The sequence below is a fragment of the Prionailurus viverrinus genome, chromosome D1 (genome assembly GCF_022837055.1).
Source record: "Prionailurus viverrinus isolate Anna chromosome D1, UM_Priviv_1.0, whole genome shotgun sequence".
Classification (NCBI taxonomy): Eukaryota; Metazoa; Chordata; class Mammalia; order Carnivora; family Felidae; genus Prionailurus; species Prionailurus viverrinus.
The window spans coordinates 27720322-27741284 of NC_062570.1; the positions used below are offsets into that span (position 1 = coordinate 27720322).

Genomic DNA, 20963 nt, shown 5'->3' on the forward strand with positions numbered 1-20963 from the left:
CAAATACGTAATTACTAAAGCTAGAAATGCTGAGTTCTTTCTGCCTGTGAGTGTCCAGGGTGAAAGAAGTTTTGGAGCCATAAAGTCGCTGTAACAATCAAATTTTAAGGCTAGAAGGTGCCATGAGACATGATCTCATTCATCTCCTTGTCCTTAGGCAATAATAGCCTAACTAAAGCCTTCTGATTACAGCAGAACACATTTTATAGGTAAAAGCCTCCCCAGGGGTATTTAAAAAAAAAAAGTAAAAGATTACACAACTTTCTCCCATAAACCACTTTAATTTTGTGTACATCATCTACTTCAGAGTCTAAGGGAACCTGACACTTGTTCTAGATCCATCTCCTTGCTGTCTTACCCCAAGATCCCCTTCTAAATGGGAGGATCCATAATTCAGTGACAGCAGGGTACTAATAGGCAAGTGCAAAGCTAAAGGGATGGGGGGGGGGCAAAGGTCTCCCAGTGACCCCCTTAAACCCTGTCAGCTACTCACATGAATTTAATGTATAGTACTTCCCTTGTGACTTTCTGTCTGCCTCTTTCCTACCAACAATTTCTCTTAATTGTTCCATTCTTCTAAGACACTAGTGTCTGATATAGTACCTTTGCCTCCATCTTCAAGTGTTCCTAAAGGCTAATTATAATCTTAAAGAACAGTACTTCCTGTTTAAAGCATTTTGTGGTAATCAATCCATTGCAGGTTTGCTAATATTATCGGTTCAAGTTAAAAGTCCGCTGCCTGTGACAAAGTCCCCTACCTGTGAAAAGAGAAGCCCTGTACTTCCCCTGGGTTCCCTCCTCTTTGGGCACATTCCCAGGCACAGAGCAGGAGCAAACCTTTCCCTTCCCTTTGGAAGCACTGGGCTGACTAAGCAACTTGCCATATGATTCTGCTGAAGGAAGACAGAGAGAAGTTCACAAAGACCAAAACTCAACTGTTCTTGGAGAGGGGTTAGGAGGAAAGCTAATAAATAAAATCTGATGCAACTCCTTTCAGGAAAGGGTGTGGAGGGTGGGGTGGATCTACCCAGAAGCTTTAGCAGTCCACTTTGAAGTCTTCTGAACAGGAAAAGTGTAGCCACCCATGGAAGCAGCCTTCAATGATATCCTTCCTAGGACTGATGTGTTGGGAAATAGCCCATCAGCAAAAAGTCCCTTGAGAAATGTTTTCCCTCCTTCTTCTGGAATTGTTGAGAAACTAGATAGAACTCAGAGGATCTGGCTTTCAAGGGTGGACCTGAATGAATTTTCAGTTTCTTAGTGGGAACAGAGAGCTCTAGAAGATTGTCTACTCCTCCAAGAAATCTGGTTACCAGTTTTCTCTTGGTCTATCTACAACTTGTGTTAACGGATTAGGAACATGTATATACAGGGCCAGGCTCCTGTCAAACAACCTTAGGAAGGAGGGCAAAGAGGAGGCAAAAGGGGCTCATTCTTCTACCTCACGGATTCCTTTTCCACTAGTAACAATCCAAACATTACAAAAAAAGGTATGGAAATGGATACGCATGTGATTGGTACATATTTCTCCCATCACCTGCTACAAATGGAGTAGAGCTAGGGAAGAACTGTGCCCCTTCTGAGTTATAGCCCAGTTTCAGAGAGCACAGGTTTCCTGACTGGTCATGGGGTGGGAGAACAACTCTCCTTTCCTAGCCTTCAAAGAATGAGCAAATAACCTATGGCTAAGGGGAGACACCCATTCTCCTGGGGTTGCCTGGGGTATCTGAGGCAGAGGTGGTTACGGTAGACTCCTCAACAGAGGCACTGAGATCCAAGAATTCCAGGATGATGTCCCAAAGGCAGTAAATCAAATGCCTGAAACAAATGGACAAAACAACTTAGAGGAGGGTCTGGCTCGGTCAACAGACACCAGATCCCTGTTTATGACATTTATTCTCCCTTCCCCTCCTTGCCCATTACTGATATTCTTAGTGAACTCTAAATTTCAATAGCTTAATGAAGCCTCCGCCATGAAATAAAAGTTTGCGAATAAAGGTTATGACCGCAAGAGAGGTAGAAATAGAACTTGAGACTAGATTTTAGGAAACTCCACATTTATTTATATAGCTGCATTAGCAGATCAGCACTACTCTGAAAAACTGTGAAGTAGGGAAAATATTTGTGATATCAACTTACTAAGAATTTTCAGAGCTTCTGACTATGGCTGTTTCTCATAATTAATCATCATAGATCTATGGGTGACCTTATAGGCAATGAAGCAAAAGCCAGGCCCTTAAGTAGTGACAGTTAATTGATGCAGTCTGCTTTGGGACAGGGTTTGAGAAAGGACTGGAAGTCCTAAATACTTTTCAGAAGCACTATGTCCCAAGGCACCAGCCAGGGAAATACCTACCTCTTCTGGATTATTCTAGGAGTATTCACCCAATATTTCTGGTCCCTTTATCAGAGCCAAACCTTATTATCTTGTCTACTTCATATTAAGCAAAGACAATTCCTGATTGTAATACTATTCAGCTTTGCTGTGCAGCCTTGAATGTAGAGCTGGAAATTATATGACCTGTCAGTGACATATGAAGCTGTCAGTGTAGGTTTTTCTTAGTATGTGTGGATCTGGACATCACACCCTGCAGTCAGGGCCCAGGGCAAACAAAGACTGCAGTTCTATTCTTCTCAATGTGGGTTGCACACTTAGAAATCGTGGACACCTCTGAGACCAGAGATGGCTTCAGCTGTGGTGATGCTGAGTATACATACGCCTTCAGCCTACCTGTTGATGACGGGTTGCTGTAGTGACTCCAAGACTAGACTCCAGCTCAGCTGGCATTTGTTCACCCCCAGGATTTCTACTACAATATCTGAAGAGGAAAAAGCAGATGTGGTTTCAGTGCTACTGTGGAAGCCTTAGATTCTAAGGAGATTATCTCATGATATCTGCCATCTTTATTCAAAGTAGGTGTTTCTGGCAAACTTCTGAACTACATAGTCAAACTAAAACAGGGAAAAGCTAAGAGAAATGTTTCTCAAGTGTTTAAATAAGAATGGGCCTCAAGAAATAATTCTGTAACCAATCATTAAAGTGCAGGATTTTTTTTTCCTTTAAGAGAGAGAGAGAGATAGAGCATATGCATGAGTAGGGGAGGGGCAGAGAGAGAGAGAGAGAGAGAGAGAGAGAGAGAGAGAGAGAGAGAATCTTAAGCAGGCTCCACTCTCAGCATGGAGCCCAATGTGGGGCTTGATCCCACGACCCTGGGATCATAACCTGTGCCGAAATCAACAGGCAGACACTCAAACTACTGAGCCACCCAGGCACCCCTAAAGTGCAGGTACTTCTGATGTAACAGTTTAGGGTGGAGAGCAGAGGTTAATAAGAGTATATAAAATTGTTTTAAGAGTTAAGAGTTTACTACTGTACCCTGGTTACCACAGCACAGTGACAGGCAACAAACTGCCTTTCCTGCCTTCTAAAAGTCCATAGAAAGTAAAGGAAAAAAAGTCCTCTCCAGAGTTTGTTTTTATCTACTGCTAATAACCAGGTACTTTATTCAATGACCCCAATTTATCAAGGCCAAGCTTCTATGGCACATATCATTTTCTTCCCTAGTCCAAAAACCATGAATTGGCAGAGAACCTGAGGTCTTCATCTGGTGGGAACAGTTCTGAGACCTGACTCTGTGGTGTAGGCAGAGCTGTTATTATCTCAAGTATCTGCAGGATTCTCACCTACTATTTACGGTGTGGTCTCAGTGATTCCTTCTATTCCCTCAGCATCACTTGAATGAGGGATAAAAGAATTGCAGCCCCAATCATTTTCCTGTTGGCCTGAGAAATGGTGGGTCAACAGTCTAATCACATTTAAGCCCTTTTAAAAATGGGAAGGGGTGTGGTGTGGGGTAATAGTGGCAAAGCCAGATGAGAAAGGACTAATCATCAGTATAACTTATTTCATCATCCAATTACCTGGCAGGATTCCCATCAGGCTCTGCAAAGCCTGTTTTTCAGCAGCCACTTTCTGCTCCTGGGTCCTTACAGGCCGTGGATACTTAGGCAAAACCCCACCAGGCCAGATGGACTCCTGAAGAAGTCGGAGGTACTGCACCCAGCGTTGTGGACATGTTAGATTAGCCACTTGCACCTCCAGCCACCTGTGGTGGAAGAGAGAATGGTCAGATAAATCTGAAGGAAGGACTGCAGGTGTGAATCATGTGAGCAATCAGCACAGAGCAAAGCGAAGGCAGTGGCAACTCTCACAAATGAAACCCAGCCAATTTAATAACTCGGCACCACAGACTTTGAAGATGAGTAATAGTAATAATACTGTTATTTACTGTGTGTCCGATAGGAACTGCATGTTGTATTAGAGGTTGCACAGAACAGAGTACTAGGAGGGCCCCAGTATCTGGCAGGGCTGGAGCTTTCTAACTGTCTTCTAGTGGGAAGTTCTGTCATTTCTCAGCAATGTGCACATGCTGCCTTTCCAGCTAAGGGTTTGGTGATTTTAGATAAATCCCTCTCCTTTGCCACCCTGTCCACATCCAGGGTGTGGCACATCCAGGCTCTTCATGGACCCATGAGCTGTTCTAAGAGTGTCCTACATCCATCTTTTGCTCGTAACAGTCTGCTCACTGACAAGGCCCTCTTCTTTCCAGTACAAGTCTGCCATCCTAGCAAGACCGGCTTAACCCCACCTCCTCCACAAAATTCTTCTTGACCATTCCAGCTAGAAGCGTTCTCTTTCCTCTTAGACTTCCTTCAGCACTTAGTTCTACAGTACAGATTTGGAACTAATAATTTACTCTAGAATATAAATTATTTTCTCATGTGCTTACAGCTTTACTTTTCCAACTAAAGTATAAGCACCACAAGATTTCTATATGTCTTATACTTTTAAAAAGTTTCCCACAGTGCCCTGGTGCTCAAGAAAGGCCTGTTGATTGACTAGCGATAGTTCTTATTACAATGAAAATTTCCCCCTTTATCTCACATTCAAAAATGAGGCAATAACTCTCAGGGGGCAAACATACTAAATCTGCAGTTCCTGCAGTCATTTCACCCTTATTCTTTATTTGTTCCTGCATTTCTTCAGAGCAATATGGTTACTAGCTGAGGTTCAAGCCTGCCAAGTCTCCCCAGTATGGAGCAGGGCTGAGCCTGACAAGGCTATGATTCTAACGGATGGACCATCAACCACTTCTACTCTATTTGGTCCTGCACCACATGGCAGCTCATGCCATTGCTCCTATACCCGAGTTACTTGTTGCCCATCCAAGAGCAGAGGGGGCTGCCAAGGCAAACTTTATTTAACCTCCACTCTGCCAGACAGTCTGCATTCCACTCAAGCTAGGCATTCCAGCCTTGGGGGCTGCAATCCCCCAAGCCGAGGGCTCACAAATGATTCTAAGAATAGGAAGTCTGAAAGGTAATGGCAGGGCAGGAATGGCAGACACCAATGGAGATCAAGAGCGGCACAAAGCTGCTCTTGCCCAAAATAGCCATCACGATCGTATTTGATATTATTAGGGCTGCATCTCCTTTTTATAGGGCTTTTCATTCAGCGAGCCTAAGACGCCTGATGAAAGGGATCCAGTAGCAAGAATTTCTGTTCCTGTTTATAGAAAAGGGTCAGCAAAGGGAGGTGTATGCAGTGGCCTGATCAGATTATCTGCAGGGAATCAAGTGACCCAACTCTCGTTCTTCACCTCAGGCCACAAATACTTGTGTGACTTCTGCTAAGGTGAATGATGTGCACTAGGGTCTCATCTGAGCAACTGGTTTCATTGGAGTGAAAACCAAAATCTTGAAGTCCTCCAAAAAAGCCAGGAGAATCTTAAACCAGAAACCTTTGCCTGGAATTAGTTCTAGCTCAGCTTCTCATTCCCATTTGCACATAAGCCAGTGTACCCTTATTCTTGTTCTCTGGGGCCAGCGATGCCTGTGACTCCACTCTTCAAAGGTATCTATCTCAGCATCTGCTCAACCCTTCTTAGAGCAGAATACTGAACAGTAAATCTGGGGACCTCGGTCATCTTCTGGGCACGTCTTACAATATAGGAGTCTGATTGTTTTGAATTAACCTTAATTCACCTGATAGGAACAGGCCCTTGCACCACTGCATTATGGCAAGGATGTCCTTTTTGTTCTCTTCCATTGTGACTTCGTGACTCAAGCATACCCGCTGGGTGGAAAACAAATTTTGGCACATGGCAAAATGAGTGTATAAATGTATACAAATCTATAGAACTACAACTTATCAAACCCTAAATGGGAATGTTGGAAGGAGAAACAAAGTAGGGAAAAGTAAAAATAAGGCCCTTGATGATGAGGATGAGTCAGTGAGTCAACTCAAGTTGTGGGAGCTAAGTGGAACTGACAAAGAGAACTAAGGTCTCCAAGTAAATGTCAACTGCTGATAAAGAAACTGTCAAGCACTATAAACCCTGAGGCACAGAAGTGATCAACAAGTTATTCCCAGGAATGTAAGGAATATGAGAAAGTATAGGACTTGTACAAATTGGTGGAAACGAAACAAACTGCATGTCTAAAAAGAGGAATGTAATGTACAAAGTGGCTTCTACCTGCAAGGTGCTGTGGTTTCTCTTACCCTCAGGCTTCTTCATACCCTGAAGGTAAAAGACACCAACCACACACACTTGTACCACGCAGATTTAAACATTCACCCTTTTCAAGATTCCCCTCTTGCCCAGGTTCCTCCTACCTCTCTTCCTCTAAGAAAACAGGCTTTCTCCTGGACATCTAGGGTTAGCCATGTTTCATTTCCTAGCCCCAGACAGCCCATGGAAAAGAGGCAGGGCAGCGAAACCTTTCGTGCTCACAGAACTCCTGAGATATGGTATCTTATCGTGAATGATGAGCATCCCAAGGTAGAAGGAAAAAAAATCATAAAGCCAAAACCAAGAAAATGACCAGTGCCGACTACTACCACCACCCAAATTGCCCTGCGCCTCAGACAGAACAGAAAAAATCTGTGAGCTTTAGAACAATTTCTAAGGCATGCTTTATTATTACACAAAATGCCTTTCTTAAGTTATAAATGACCAGATTCAGGGATTCTGTATCATTTACCTTGCCTAACACCTAGCACAGAACCAACAACTGATAACAACAAAGAAGGCAGGGGTTTCTTCATCCAATGATCTCTTCTCCCCTTTCCATCCCCATTTTCCCTTCCTCTTATTCCATCATCCTTCTCCAGAGTAGAGCTCCACACATACCATCACAGTGCTTTATCTAGTCTTACTGATTCCCTTCATATTGGTCTGTTCACTCTGAAACTGGGCTAGAGAACGTGAAGAGATTAAGCACTGGAAAATTAAAAGAGAGACTAATGCCTTAGCTTATTAGTTCCCTTCATCTCTCTATTCCACAGGTGTCTTTCTATTCCTAACTTACAAGTGGGAAAGTTAAAAAGAAATCTGTATCCCTATAGTTCTCTTGAAGCAAAAGGAATGGAATGCATGTGTCTGAAGTCCAAGGTACCACAGGAGCTTTTCCAAGTATCAGTTTCTGGAATCTGCTGGTACCACTTACTATTATGCTAACAGAAATCTGAAGTTTCAAGGTGGACACAAACACATATCTCTCAGTCTATTTATTATAAATTATTTATAAGAATTCATTTACTAAATACAAATGTTATTGTTTATGTAATTCAAGATGCATGAGGTAAATATGCTAAAATAAATATGGTAGCGAACATCCACAAATAGCGTTGGTTTTATTTTCTACTACTATTCCAGTTCTGTTATTTGATTTAGAGATATCTCCTCCTACCATCCTACCTTTTCCCCAGTAAAAAGAAGAAGAAAAAAAGCCAAACCAGGTCTGTTCTATGAGGCCATCTCTGAATGATTCAGAGTACATGGCAGCCTTACTAGTGGGCCCAGAAATAGCCAATACAGTGAGAAAGAAGCAACAACAGATTGACACTGAGATATTCATGAGCTTCTCTGATGCCAGACATGGAAGGAGGGAGGATGTGGAAATTAGGGCTTTTCATTACACTGGGAGTGCAAGTCTATCCGTGTTCACAAGAACCTGGTCTGAAATAGCTACAGATAGAGGAATGGAGCAGTGGCTAAAAAGGAGACAGTTTAATACTAGGGCTTAAGACAGCACCTCAAGGTTAGCACAAGGTCATTTCCCATCAAAACAACAGAATCAACTCTCACAAGTAAGGGGAGAAAGCTTAAGGGACCATGTCTAATCTAATTAGCCAAATTCCCTTCTCTTCTCTGCTAAGAGCTTCTATGGCTGAGTGAGGAGGGGCCGTGGGTAAGTGAGCCTAATGGGGAGGACAGGGGGAGAAGGAGAGTGAAATCATAACATAGAAAATATTCTTGGGGTGCCTGGTGGCTCAGTTGGTTAAGTGTCCGACTTCGGCTCCAATCACGATCGCATGGTTTGTGAGTGCAAGCCCCGATTTGGGCTCTGCGCTGACAGCTCAGAGCCTGCTTTGGATTCTCTGTCTCCCTCTCTCTCTCTGCCTCTCCCTGGCTTCTGTTCTCTCTCTCTGCCTCTCAAAAATAAACAACCATTAAAAAAAGAGAAAATATTCTTAACAGCAGTAACAATATTCTAACAAAAAATGCTTGGTATAGTCTAAATGAAAGATACAGCAGAATCATTCCTTTCATCCTTTTTACAACTGGGCTACCTCTGTAGACAATCCAAGGGTGATTATACTCCAACTCCTTAATGTACCAAATACAGTTCAAAGTAAAAGAGTAAAAGAAGATCAGGTTAAAGCTTCTGCCGTTGTAAAAGATCTATAGTAGATTAGAAGTGTCAGCTCATTTCAATTACCTTCAGAGCCAGGTTTTCCAACTCTGGCACTACTGACATTTTAGGCTAAATCCTTGTTGTGAAGGGCTGTCCTGTGCATTATCAAACACTTAGAAGCATTTCTTCCCTCCCAGATACCTCTTGTGTGACAATCACAAACATTTCCAGACATTGCCACATCTCCTCTGAGGGACAAAACCTTCCCCAGTTGGGAATCACTGACTTAGACCTAGGGTCTTGGCTGCCATGTGTCAGGCTACTTCCAAAGTCATTTCAACTCTGGTGGCTGTAGCACGGTATTTCTCAAATTCTGAACAGCACTAGAGGTGGCCATGTACTCAACTCTGGTTTGTGACAACATTTAAAAACATCTAAGTAGAAACAGCTTAGAATACATAGAAGTGTATTTCCTGCTTTGGGACTCTTTTGTTTCATACATGGACCTACTGATGTGTGTGCATGCATGTGTTGTGTTCACAGTGGGTCCTGTTGTAAAATGCATTTTTTACTGTGGGTTGAAGTTTAAAAATAGTTAGAAAAACATTGATATAGTATAAGGAATGAGGAGTTCCAAGAAATGGGGGAAAAAGCCCAAGCTACATTTTTAGCCTCCTGGAAACACTCCCCACCCTCCACCCATCCTCCAAGTACCCTGTAAAATGTTTACAATGGCATAAACCATGAACATTGTGTTCTGTACCCACAGTCCTATGAGTATTTGCTCATTAATTCAGTAGCCCCAACGTACAGAGTGGAGAGAAAGGAGATCTTGAGGGTGATGGTGTGGATCCAGGGCATTTCCCATTAAACAAGCTATTTTTGCCAGTATCACACCTGATAAAAGTAACACTTCTCTTCCCTCTGATTCCTTTCCCAGGCCTCTGCCTTCCTGCCATTGCCCCTTCTTTTGTTTACAGACAGTTCCTCCATGTCAGCTCTCACTAGCCTTCTTGGTCCTAGAACTGGCCAGATCCAGGTTACTCAGTTGTGTCTGAGAAAGTTCAGCATTGTTGCTCTCTGACTGTGTATCTAGGTCACCATCCTTTCCTGCTCTGTGTTGGAAGAAGAATGGGGAGGAAATGAACTTTGAGGGCCAGAAACTCCTGTTTCTTTTTTCCAGTGACTATTGTGAAATCTAAAATGGCCATGGAGTCTACACAATTTCTTCTTTGATTTTTGCTTTCATGTTTTAAATAATGGATCCACATCTTTAAAACACGTGCTTCAAGGGAAGACTACATATGGCCTAAACACCACAATTTAAGAATCCGGAGTTCCACACTTCTGTATCTAGCCACAGTTTTTGTTTTTGATTAGAAATGAACAAGTTACAGTTGTAAGACTATTATGCATTACAAACTGAAGCATTTTGAATCAAGGAAGGAAATTAAAGAAATCATCTGTTTAACCTTGGAGGTGATCTATTCCAATAATCTAACCAATTCACACATGAAAACAGAGAACCAAAAAGGACTACTGCATAGCAAAAGGTTTATAATAAGAACATACAACTTCATAGCTGGAAGGAAACAGGCAATCCCTACCTCACCTCCTCCCAGAGTAGAAATCTCCTGTGTAACATCATGGCAGAGCCCAAGGGTTCTGGTCCGTGAATCCAGAAAGCTGGGCTTTCATCTTAGCTCTGCCACCAATTAGGAATGTGACTTTGGGGAAGTTGCTTAATTCCTGAAAAGGATAACTGCAATTTATTAGAGATGCTTCTTAAATATTGGCAACCAAAAACTGCCTCGTTGTAACTTCTGGTCATTGTCTTGCTTCTACCCTCTGGAGTTAAAAACAGGAATTTTAAAGTTACCAGGTCATATCTCTTTCAAAATGTTTCAAAGACTTACATGTGAGACTTGAAACCATAAAACCCTAGAAAAAAACACAGGCAGTCACTTCTCTGACATTGGTCATGGAAACATTTTTCTAGATATGTCTCCTCAGGCAAGGGAAATAAAAACAAAATTAAACTATCAGTAATACACCAAAATAAAAAGGCCTTTGCACACAGTGAAGGAAACCATCAACAAAATGACAAACAACACTGAATAAGAGAAGATATTTGCAAGTGATATATCCAATAAGGGGTTAATATACAAAGTACATAAAGAACTTACACAGCTCAACACCAAAAAAACCTAAGTAATCCAATTAAAAATGGGCAGAGTTCCTGAACAAACACTTTGCATTTTTAAACTCAACTGCTATTTCTCCCCTAAGTCTCTGTTACAAGTTATATATCCACAATTCTGATAACCTCAAAGTTGAGCACACAGAATACACTCAACAAAGGTCTAAAGAATGGAGGAGAGAAATGAACGATTCCTCATCCTGGTTCCAACTTCTGGGTGTGTGCTGCTTTCTATTCTCTCTTAAAATGGAATACCCAGAACAAAACACAACCTCCAGATGTGCCCTGACCAGCAAAGAATGAAAGAATGCAGAGGATTAGTGCCTTCCTTGATCCATATACTATACTTCTATTAATACAAAGACTGTGTTGGCTTTTTGGGCACACACATCAAAGCACTGACTCATACTGAGTTTTGCAGTCAACTAGGACCCTAGTTCCACATATGTACTTTAACAAAAAATCACATGCTTCTCTGTTAAGCCTAGTCTTGCCCTTCTGTACTTGTGCAATTTTTGAATCTAAAATCTAAATTCTAATTTATAACATTTATTTCTATTAAATACACCTTGTTGGTTTTGACCTATTATTCTAACCTTTTGAAACTTGATTTTTGTCATCCAGTGTATTAATTATACCTCTAAGATTACAATTACTTGCAAATTTACTGATGAAAAAATTGACCAGGATAAGAACAAGAAAAATGCTCTATCACTAAAAATTTCCCTCCAGGAGGCCGTCAGTTTGTTAGATAGATATCTTGGGCTAGAGAAATTCAACTAGCTGTGAATCACTTAAAAGTACTATAGTTCAGGCCACATATGCCCATTTTTTCCCACATGGATATTATAAGAATATGGCCAAAGCTTGTGGAAATCCACCTACAATTTACTAACCAATGCAATGTAATGGTTTAATAATCCTGCCAAAGAAAGACAGAAACTATGCTAATAAGGCAGGGCATGTTCCCACTGAACACATACTGGTTTCTGGGGCTCGCCATTTCTCCCTCCAAGCATGTTCACAAAACATCTATTTAATAATCTGCTTCAGAAATTTCTAGAGATAAATATCAGGGTTAATGACCTGTATCCATTTTTTAAAAGGCAACATATTTGTCCACCTCCAACCCACCACATCCTATATGCCAATTTTCTTAATGAACTTAGGTCTTCAATGATAAATACAAATGTTCAGTTCCACAGAATATAATTCATCTGGGTCAGGTATGGGAGCTTCAAAATAGGTTAAGTGCTCTTTTATCTGCATTTCTATTTTAGTCTTCTAGTTTAATCATGTCTGTCCAATTCTTGTCAAACCATTTTCCTTGACAAGAAAAAAATAACAAACAAACAGAAATTAAACAGCTTAGCATACAGCAGGTCAATTTACTGTTGAACAGATGAATAAATGCTTTCTCAAGGTAGCCAGTGAATACTACAGCATCTGTTTCAAACAATTTAACTTACTTTCTTTGCTTTTCTTGTTTTTCATGTTGTTGTTTTTTAAAGCCTTTACCCCTAACATTTATCTACAAATTCAACTCTGAGTTTAAGCTTACTGGACACCATTCTTATTAGTTCTATTGCTACTATTTTGCATTACTCAGTGTGTGTCCTCCCTTCTGCCCCCTTTTTAAATATATGCATACTTCTAGAATCTGATCTCAGTTAACGAAGCTGGTTTCATCTGATTTTGATTCTTTCCTTTCCTCACTGGAATTCTGTGTTTAGTTTGTTTATTCCATTTATTCCACACAAATTGGTTGAGCTTCTTGTAGGTGCCAAAAGAATAGACTGTAAGGTTCTGTGGAAAGGGATCTTACTGAATTCATTTTGATATCTTCCTCAGCATTTACTATAATAGTGCCAGTCATACAACAAGCCATCAAATACTGAATCAATTTTATTCCACGATTCTCATGGTAACTTTGAGTGTTAAAATTTTGAGTTAACTCATTATTACGGCATATAAAACAGTAATATTCCTTATCTCATTCTCTGTCTGTTCTCATATCCAGTGTTAGCTTTATCTAAAAAAAATCTTTTTTTACCTTCTTGCTCTTCACTGAATTGACAGGTCTCCTGCCATGTACATTCTATTATCCTTGAGTTATGCTCTATTTGATAGTCAGGAGTCCACCATGTGAGTATCATGTGCCAAAGAACAGAAAATTTGAAAATCTTCCCTTTGTTCCAGCTATACATTCCACATTTCCCTTTTTCTTCCAAAGACAAAAGAACTTATAGACAGAAGAAAAGACGAAAATATAATCTGGGCTCTTGGGTCTCTAAGTATTCTATTAAAAATCTCAAAATGACTAGGGATATAGTCCATGTTTCCTCATATATCATCACTTATTTTTACACAAAAGGAGATAAAAATCTATTGATTTAATGAGCAGCCGCAGACTTTTTTAAGCACAAGTCAGATGTGCTGTATGGAAAGATGTCATACTGTCCTATCAGTCATGCTTCTCAATCTACACACTGGAAAACAGAGTTATTCTTTCTCCTTTTCCCTGTTCTGAATCCACATACACCCTTGCAACACCAAGGATTTAAACAATTAGTAAATCTAGGTGATCCTACCTCCTCCATCTCACGAATTCTTCAACCTTTCCCATCTCTATCACAATTCCTCATCACCTTTCATTGCTGTCAGTACAACCCTTTCCTAATTTGTCTCCCTGGTGCTAACTTTGCCTCCTTCAACTGATCCTCTGCAGCGCTATTTAGGTGATTTTTCTAAGTTACAAAGTCAATTATGTCATCACCTGTTTACATTTTGTAAGAAGCTTCCCCACAAATGGGGGACAAACTTGACGTTCTCTGAATGGCTCACAAGGCTCTGTAGGAGTTGGCACCCATCAGACTCTTCAATGTAATCTGGCCACTCTCGTTGCACGTCATATATTCCTAATCATACCTGACTTCTTCGAGTACCATAAATACATCAGGCTGTTTACTGCTCTGCCATCAATACTTTGTTCTCCAGTGTCTGCTCTCCATTTCCCTACTTCTTTGAATCCTGCCTCAGAAGTCATCTTCCTGTGAGCCTGCTCTGGGCCTCTCATTGTTCATTACTTTATCACTTCTCTTAATCACCTACAGGGTCCTTGTTAAAGTCCTAACTTTGTACTCTAATTCCTAATTTATAATATTGCACCTCCAACTGGATATTAAACTTTGTAGGGTAGGAATTTGGGGGTCTTTTTTGTATTTTGATCACTTAATGAAGTGTCTAGCACAGAGGGTAATCAATAAATGTTAGTTACTAAGGGAATTAATGCTCTCTATGGGACAATGGTCTAAAAGCACGGCACACTGCTCAAAATAAGCTTTGGAAAAGGCAAATATCCCAAAACTTAAAGCAGGAAAAGAACAGTAAGAATAGAAAAGAATAGTAAGTTCCTCATTATTCATGCTTATGGAAGAAGACAGTAAGAGATTAAAAAATTGTGGACAATCTAGAAATCCTTTGTATTTGGCATTTTATATGTATTTACATAAATATTAGGCAGATTTATTTTCCTAATAATCTTTTATTTAGGTTAACATTAAAATTAAACTGTGTTCCAACACACCAGGTATAGGGTAAATGTTGTAAGTATCCCAGGTAGTAAGTCAGCTGAGCTAGAATTAAGAGTTCATCATGATGGGTGCCTGGGTGGCTTAGTCGATTAAGTGTCTGATTCTTGATTTTGGCTCAGGTCATGATTTCATGGTTGCAAGATAAGCCCCATGTCAAGATCTGTGCTGGGCATGGAGCCTGCTTAAGATTCTCTCCCTCCTTCTCTTTCTTTCTCTCTCTCTCCCCCTGTGCTTCCCCTGCTTGTGCACTCTCTCTCAAAAACAAAAACAAACAAAAAAAACCCATGAATAATCCATGCAATTCACCTCTGGTTATGTATTCCCCTGGAAGGCAAGAGAGGTAGAAGGAAGGGACTGGGTCAGCCATGCTTCGTATGTGGCACACTCTATAAAGCCTAGAGAAGAGAGACACCTGCCAGCAGTCTATGTTTTTGTCACTTTTCCTGGCAAATAGGCCCAGAGGATGGAAGAAACTGAAAGTCAAACAAAAGCAAAGGGGTTAAGAGGACTGTGAGTCACTTGTATTTTGGGAACTGCCCCTGATGGATGGAGCAGCATCAAATGGATTCCAGCCCATTACTTGAAACTAGTAAGAAGAAGAAAATAGCAGAACGTCTGGGTAAAAAGTGACCAAAAGCAAGGGTCAGGTTACCTTTCTGACAAATACACAATGAGAGGAAGACACTTGAGGGGTTCTGTGTTCATGGGATAAATGAGACTAATTGCAAAGGGAGAGCTCTAGAAATTTGTTCTAGATTTGAGGATTGTGACACCCTTAGGATTCCAGTTTGAAAGTTGGTTACACAAATCTAGTATACCTCTGAAGACCTTCCCATCAACTTTTCTCAGCCGCATATAATGTTGCTAATGCACCATAATCCAGCCCTGAAAAGTCACAGCTGATAGATTCTAAGGCTAGGCAAAATCAAAGTCATGCTTCTTGGACAATTGCCTGTGCTCTTTGTTTGATCCATGTAAAAGAAGCAGCAGAACATCTGCCTCACAACCAGCAGCCTCCTTAGCGTCTCTAGAACAGTCCATGTCTTTTCTCCAAGCCCAAGAGATTCCTCTGTCACCACAGTTTTCAAGGCAATACTGAGTATAAACTAGCTCATACTCTTGTATGGAAAAGACACATTCAGTGGCCACAGCTACAAAGGCTTCACACAAGCAGTGTGCTATAATGACTGGAAATAACACTGGAAAGCCACAGTTTTGAACCTGGCTTGACCACTTGAATGACCAGAGTTCTGGCTTCGTTCTTAATAAAATGGGCTAATTCTTGCCTTACTTTCTTCACAAAGTTAATGATGGTAAAGTCCTGAGTGAGCTTTGCATTTCATGCCTTAGTTTTCCCTTTTGCAAACTGACTCTCCTCCTGGCAGGCTTAGGGGTATAAATATTAGAACAGTGGGAACCATTTTTGTCCTGTGTGTTTAAGAAGATTGGAGAGAAACCACAGGGGCTTATGGGTAATTTGAAGATTATATTTTGGAATCCTTCCTAAAGCAAGACCTCAATAGTACTAAACAATGCAACTTTCACTGCAAGGACTGGACTGCAGGATCCAAAATCTCTCTTTCCTTCTTTCCTCACTCCCATGTGAACAGCAAGCTTGGGTCATTCTCAGTCACCAGGCAGCTGAGCCTTTCTTTCTCAGCACGTAAGGCAGGAAGGCAGGGAAAGGGAAGGCTGATTAAAATGGGCACCCATTCAGAAGAATACTGAGTCTATGGAGGGGAAAGGACAGGGAGACGGAGAGGAATGCTTAGAACTGGAGCCCTGGAAAGAAAGGCAAGGGCACAAAGGAGGGCAGAAGGCAGGAATTTCACTGCTGTCTTGACAACTAAACCCCTGTTGTTCCTGGTTGAGTTTACCTCACAGAAGGATGCCCAGGTTCTGCTTTGAGCAAACCCCACCACTATCGGAGAGGAAGAAGGAGGGAGAACTGAAGGATGGAAAAGTGGGAAGTGTGTGCTCTACATGATGCGACTGGCTCCCATCTTCTACTAGATCTCAGGTTAAAGTATGCTTAGCCATGATCTGGAAGAGAATTAGGGATTGGGTTTAAATAAGTAGACATAGTAGGGTTCCAAATTATACTGTGAAAATGGGTGGAGGAAGCTGGAAAAGGCTAAAAAGAACAAGGGGTAGAAGAGTAACCCAAAGGTAGTTGTTTTCAGTTTCTTGTCTATAGGCTGAATTTTAAAACCTTTCCAAATAGAAGGTTATCCATTCTGATCCTAAGGATATGGAATAGAGCTGTGGTGACTCCAGATGTCCACATAGTAGGGATTTTGGGGGCACCACTTGTGGTTAGAAAACAAGGGGGAGAGAGGAGGAGGAGGTCAAGGGGCTTACCTTGAAGCTGCATTTCCATACCAAGCATACCATGTTATAGAGATTATATATTTACTGAGGAAGGGCTAAATTCCCCTGAAGAAAATCTCCGGTGCCATAATTACAGCACTAGACTAAGGTGTATTTCCCACCGGGTCCCCCCTACTACCTCCCTACTCTAGTACCATACAGGTCTATTCCTCCACAGGGCACTTGGTGAAGTCTCTGTCTAAAGACAGAGGTAAAGATCAAACCTGAAGCGTTAACATATGGCTGTGTTCCAATACCAAGTCAACAGGAAAGAGACAAATGATCTCCATCCATGGCTGAAAGCAAAACGAAATACCCTTGCTCATTTAAGAGGTTTATAAGATTCCCAATATCAGTGCAATCTAGCATTGACAATGTCTACCTTAGTGACATATATATCTAGGATTCTGGTATCTAAAAAGGCCTTGAGTAGAAGACCAACTAGCTTATAGAGAGTAGCAACAGATTTTTTCAACTTCAGATGTCCAGCTGGTTTAATCACTGTAGGCTCTCTGGTTTACTCTGGGTTTCTGAGTTAAAACTGTTCTTGATGAATCAGCTCCAGCACTGAACGCTTGAGGGGTAGAATGCACTCAAACGGGCAACTTCTGGCCGTACATACTGCTCAGAGAAGCAAGTGTACACTGAAGACCGATCAGAGAGAGGGGAGAGGGTGAAAGATAAAAGAAACGGGCTCATCTAAAAGTCAGTGGGCCAGAGTAGAGGGCAGATAAGTAGCTTCTGAATCATGGAGCAAGGCAGGGAATGGTTTCTGTTCCTATCACCACCAAGACAAGGGCCTGTAGTTGCAAAATGAGCCCTCCCTCAAAGAAGGCAAATGGGCACAATTTAACTTGCAGTGCCACCTGGTGCCTAGAGGGAGAATTCCTGCTCTAATTCCCTCAGCTTCTTGCTGGGCTTTCCAAGATGTATTTGTCAAAATGATCTTTCTGTCTTCTGTGCGTATGAAGATTCTCTCACCCAAACACTTCTTCTGTATCTGTCTCTGTCTCTCTCAGAGAGGGACTGGATGAAGATATTCAAAATACGTTTAAAGTTTATTTTTTATTTAAAGTAGAAATAATGCCCCTCCTCTCCTTAAAATGTTCAGTGTCTGTACTATTCTTTATGCTAAACCTAACTGACACCCATCTCACATACAGCTTTAAACACTTACTTTCCTTTAAAAGCCTTTAGCCCCAAGAATCCTAATTTGTTTTGTACTATGTTTACAGTCTATATCCAGTGTCATTTGGCCTCACATTATTCAATATTTCTAATTGTTTCATATGGGTTATTTCTTCTCTTAGGCTGAAAGGACCTTAAAGTAGAAACAGTCACACATTAGATCTGAAGGCTAGCACAGAGGTATCAAATCTTAGACTTTTCAAAAATTATTTGTAAAGAGGTCACCATAACAAGAACATAAAGTTAGTTTTCTAGAAAGCAAGTGAAGAGGGTTAGGAGCATCTACATTACAGGGCAGTCCCCTGGTTCTGAAGAAACTCTGAGGTTCTGCTCTGGATATGACTGGGGGAGACTTTAAGTATGTAAGGTAGCATGGAGCGCATAGATAGATCATATGAAGAAAGAGGCCCTGCAGATCACAAAGCAAGCACAGTAGAAAGACCTCTCCAGAAAGATGTTGAAATGTAAACATATTCTCTACCTCAGATATGTTACTGCCCCAGCAAGTCAAAATCCCCAAGGAAATGGAACATGGACCTTATAAAGATGGGTGAGAAGTCATGGGTGATGCTGCCCTGTGCCAGGCTCACATCAAGAGGCTTTCATTATCATCTCTTATTCTCCTACTAACTTCATGAGTTAGGAACTCTTATTTCCATTTGTAGAGTAACTGAGGCAGAGGGAGGTTACGTGACTTGTCTAAGTCACACAGACAGTAAGACACAAAGTAGTAGGATTTGAACTCAGATCTGTCTGACTTCAAAGCACATATTCTTACTTCCCTGTGTGGAAGGAAAGGGGCTGAGAAGGTACAACAGCAGGAGACACTTCCAGAGAGGTCAAGCCTGTATGGGTCTTACAGTGGGAGGCCCAGGGTGGAGAGGGCACTATGTTCTTTCCGAAAGGAGAGTGCCACCAGGATAGGAGAAGGCCTGAAAGGCCCAAAGGAAAACCCTCTTCTCAGGCTCAACCACGGCTATGGGAATTCAAGTTGCTCACTTAGAGCTGTGGGGGAGGAATATAACAGAGGCTCAGTTCACGTTTGTGTTTCTTGTCCCCTAGCACTACTGAGGAATCCCTGCAATTCTCACTAGTGGTAAGAAGATGTTCATTTGACATAAATTTGTTAAGTGCTTTCCACATATATAGCTAGGTACTTATGACAGAATGATGAATAAGACAGAGTCCCCACTCTCAGGATACAGACAGTCTGAAACTGTCCTTCAAAACTGTCTTGGGTTCCTATTTGTTTTTTTAATTTTTTTAAAATGTTGATTTATTTTTGAGAGAAAGAGAGAGAGAGGGAGAGAGAGACAAGGAGAGAGAAACAATGAACAGGAGTGGGGGAGGGGCAGAGAGAGAGAGGGAGACACAGAATCTGGAGCAGGCTCCAGGCTCTGAGCTATCAGCACAGAGCCTGATGTGGGGCTTGAACTCACAAACCGTGAGATTGTGACCTGAGCTGAAGTTGGACGCTTAACCAACTGAGCCACCCAGGTGCCCTGGGTTTCAATTTGTAGTTATAGATGGACAAGAGATACAAGTAATGTGCCTTGAAAGAAGGTTTTGAGGTTGAAATACCTCATGATACTGTTTTATTCATAACTGATGCAATGATAAATTCTGCCTCTGTGTTTCAGTGTATGAGAATTTATATACAGAAGTGCAAAAACCCACAGGCATAGGCACATAGCCAGTCAGGTACCACCTATCTGTTAAAACTTTAAAGAGGTATTCAAGTAGAAACTGTCAGTATATAATAGAAAAGGCATGAAGTCTTTATCCTAAGATGGGTGTAGGGTAAGTGGCACCTAAGAAATCTGACAGGGAGGCCACTCATAATAGGAGAGACTGCTGTGGCCCATCCTGGCACAATCTATAGAAGTTGAGACTTTGGCAAGGTCTAGTGGAAGAAGCGTAAGACAAACGATGTTCCTTTTCCCCAAGGAAGCACAATACAACCTAATCCAAAGCCATCAGTGCAAAAAATTATTTTCAGCAACTCTAAAAACTGCCTGAGTCAATAATGAGAGGGCCAGAAAATAATCTGACAGAAAAATTTGAAGACTTAGTCTGAGATAATTTTATATCTGGGGCTCTTACAAAAGTATGCTATTTTCTACAGAAATTGTGTGTAGAAAGAGATCAAGTGTAAGAAACCACAAGGCACCAAAGCTGAATCAAAAGAGAAGTTTATGGGGCAAAGGAGAAAGCTGTAATTTGCGTTTCTTGAGAAACTCTGAGTCTTAACTCTGAAAATCTTTTTCTGACTGGGAATAGGATGTAGAACAGGGACTCTAAGGGAAACTATGCAATCTCTGATCCAGGAGTGTTTTAAGAATAAAATCAGAAACATTCATATGGAAATGAATTTATATACTACCATCATGTGCATGTGTCCCTCAGTCTAGTCAGATGGAAAGCAAGAGAGATTAGATGGAAATAAGGCACAGGAACTTGCAAGGTCAATTCTAGTGGTCACGCCTTGGTGAGGAAGCTTGCAGAGTAGGGAGGCAGTATGGAGCAGCAGCAATTTCATAGGCTTTGAGGCCAGGATGACTGAAGTGGAATCCTGGGTGTGATACTTACTAGCTCTATAATTCTGGGAAGGTTATTTAAACCCAAATATCATTTTCCTCACTTGTAAAATGTGTAAATATATGTCTATCTCACAGAACTGCACTGCACATTAGTACCTGAAGTACATGGCTGCTTACCTGGTATAGTTGTATTTAACAAATGTTAGCTCCTTTCCTGTTGCACTTACTTGTACCCTTTGGTGGCAGGCCTGATGTTCCCCCCTTAAGATATAACCAATGTCAGAAAGACCCTTTATCCATCTGCTACCTAGACATGCCCACTGAGAAAGAGGCCCTTGAATAGATTCCTCTTAGAGAGCACCTAAGACTCTG

At 41.3% G+C, this 20963-nt stretch overlaps 1 protein-coding gene across 5 annotated transcripts in view; it reads right to left on the reverse strand.

Moving 5' to 3' along the window:
* Window positions 1-256: 256 nt before the first annotated feature.
* SNX19 (sorting nexin 19) overlaps window positions 257-20963 on the reverse strand; it is a 39426-nt gene continuing 18719 nt past the window's right edge. For 2 of the 5 annotated variants that reach the window (XM_047877584.1, XM_047877583.1), the window contains exons 9-11: window positions 3922-4106; window positions 2732-2819; window positions 257-1818 (exon numbers count right to left, since the gene is read on the reverse strand). In XM_047877584.1, the coding sequence (XP_047733540.1) occupies window positions 1686-1818; window positions 2732-2819; window positions 3922-4106 (406 nt within the window). In that variant the 3' untranslated portion in view covers window positions 257-1685. Of the gene's footprint in view, window positions 1819-2731; window positions 2820-3921; window positions 4107-10307; window positions 10450-20963 lie in introns of those variants that run through there. The other 3 variants (XM_047877585.1, XR_007156222.1, XR_007156223.1) reach the window with 3 other exon arrangements.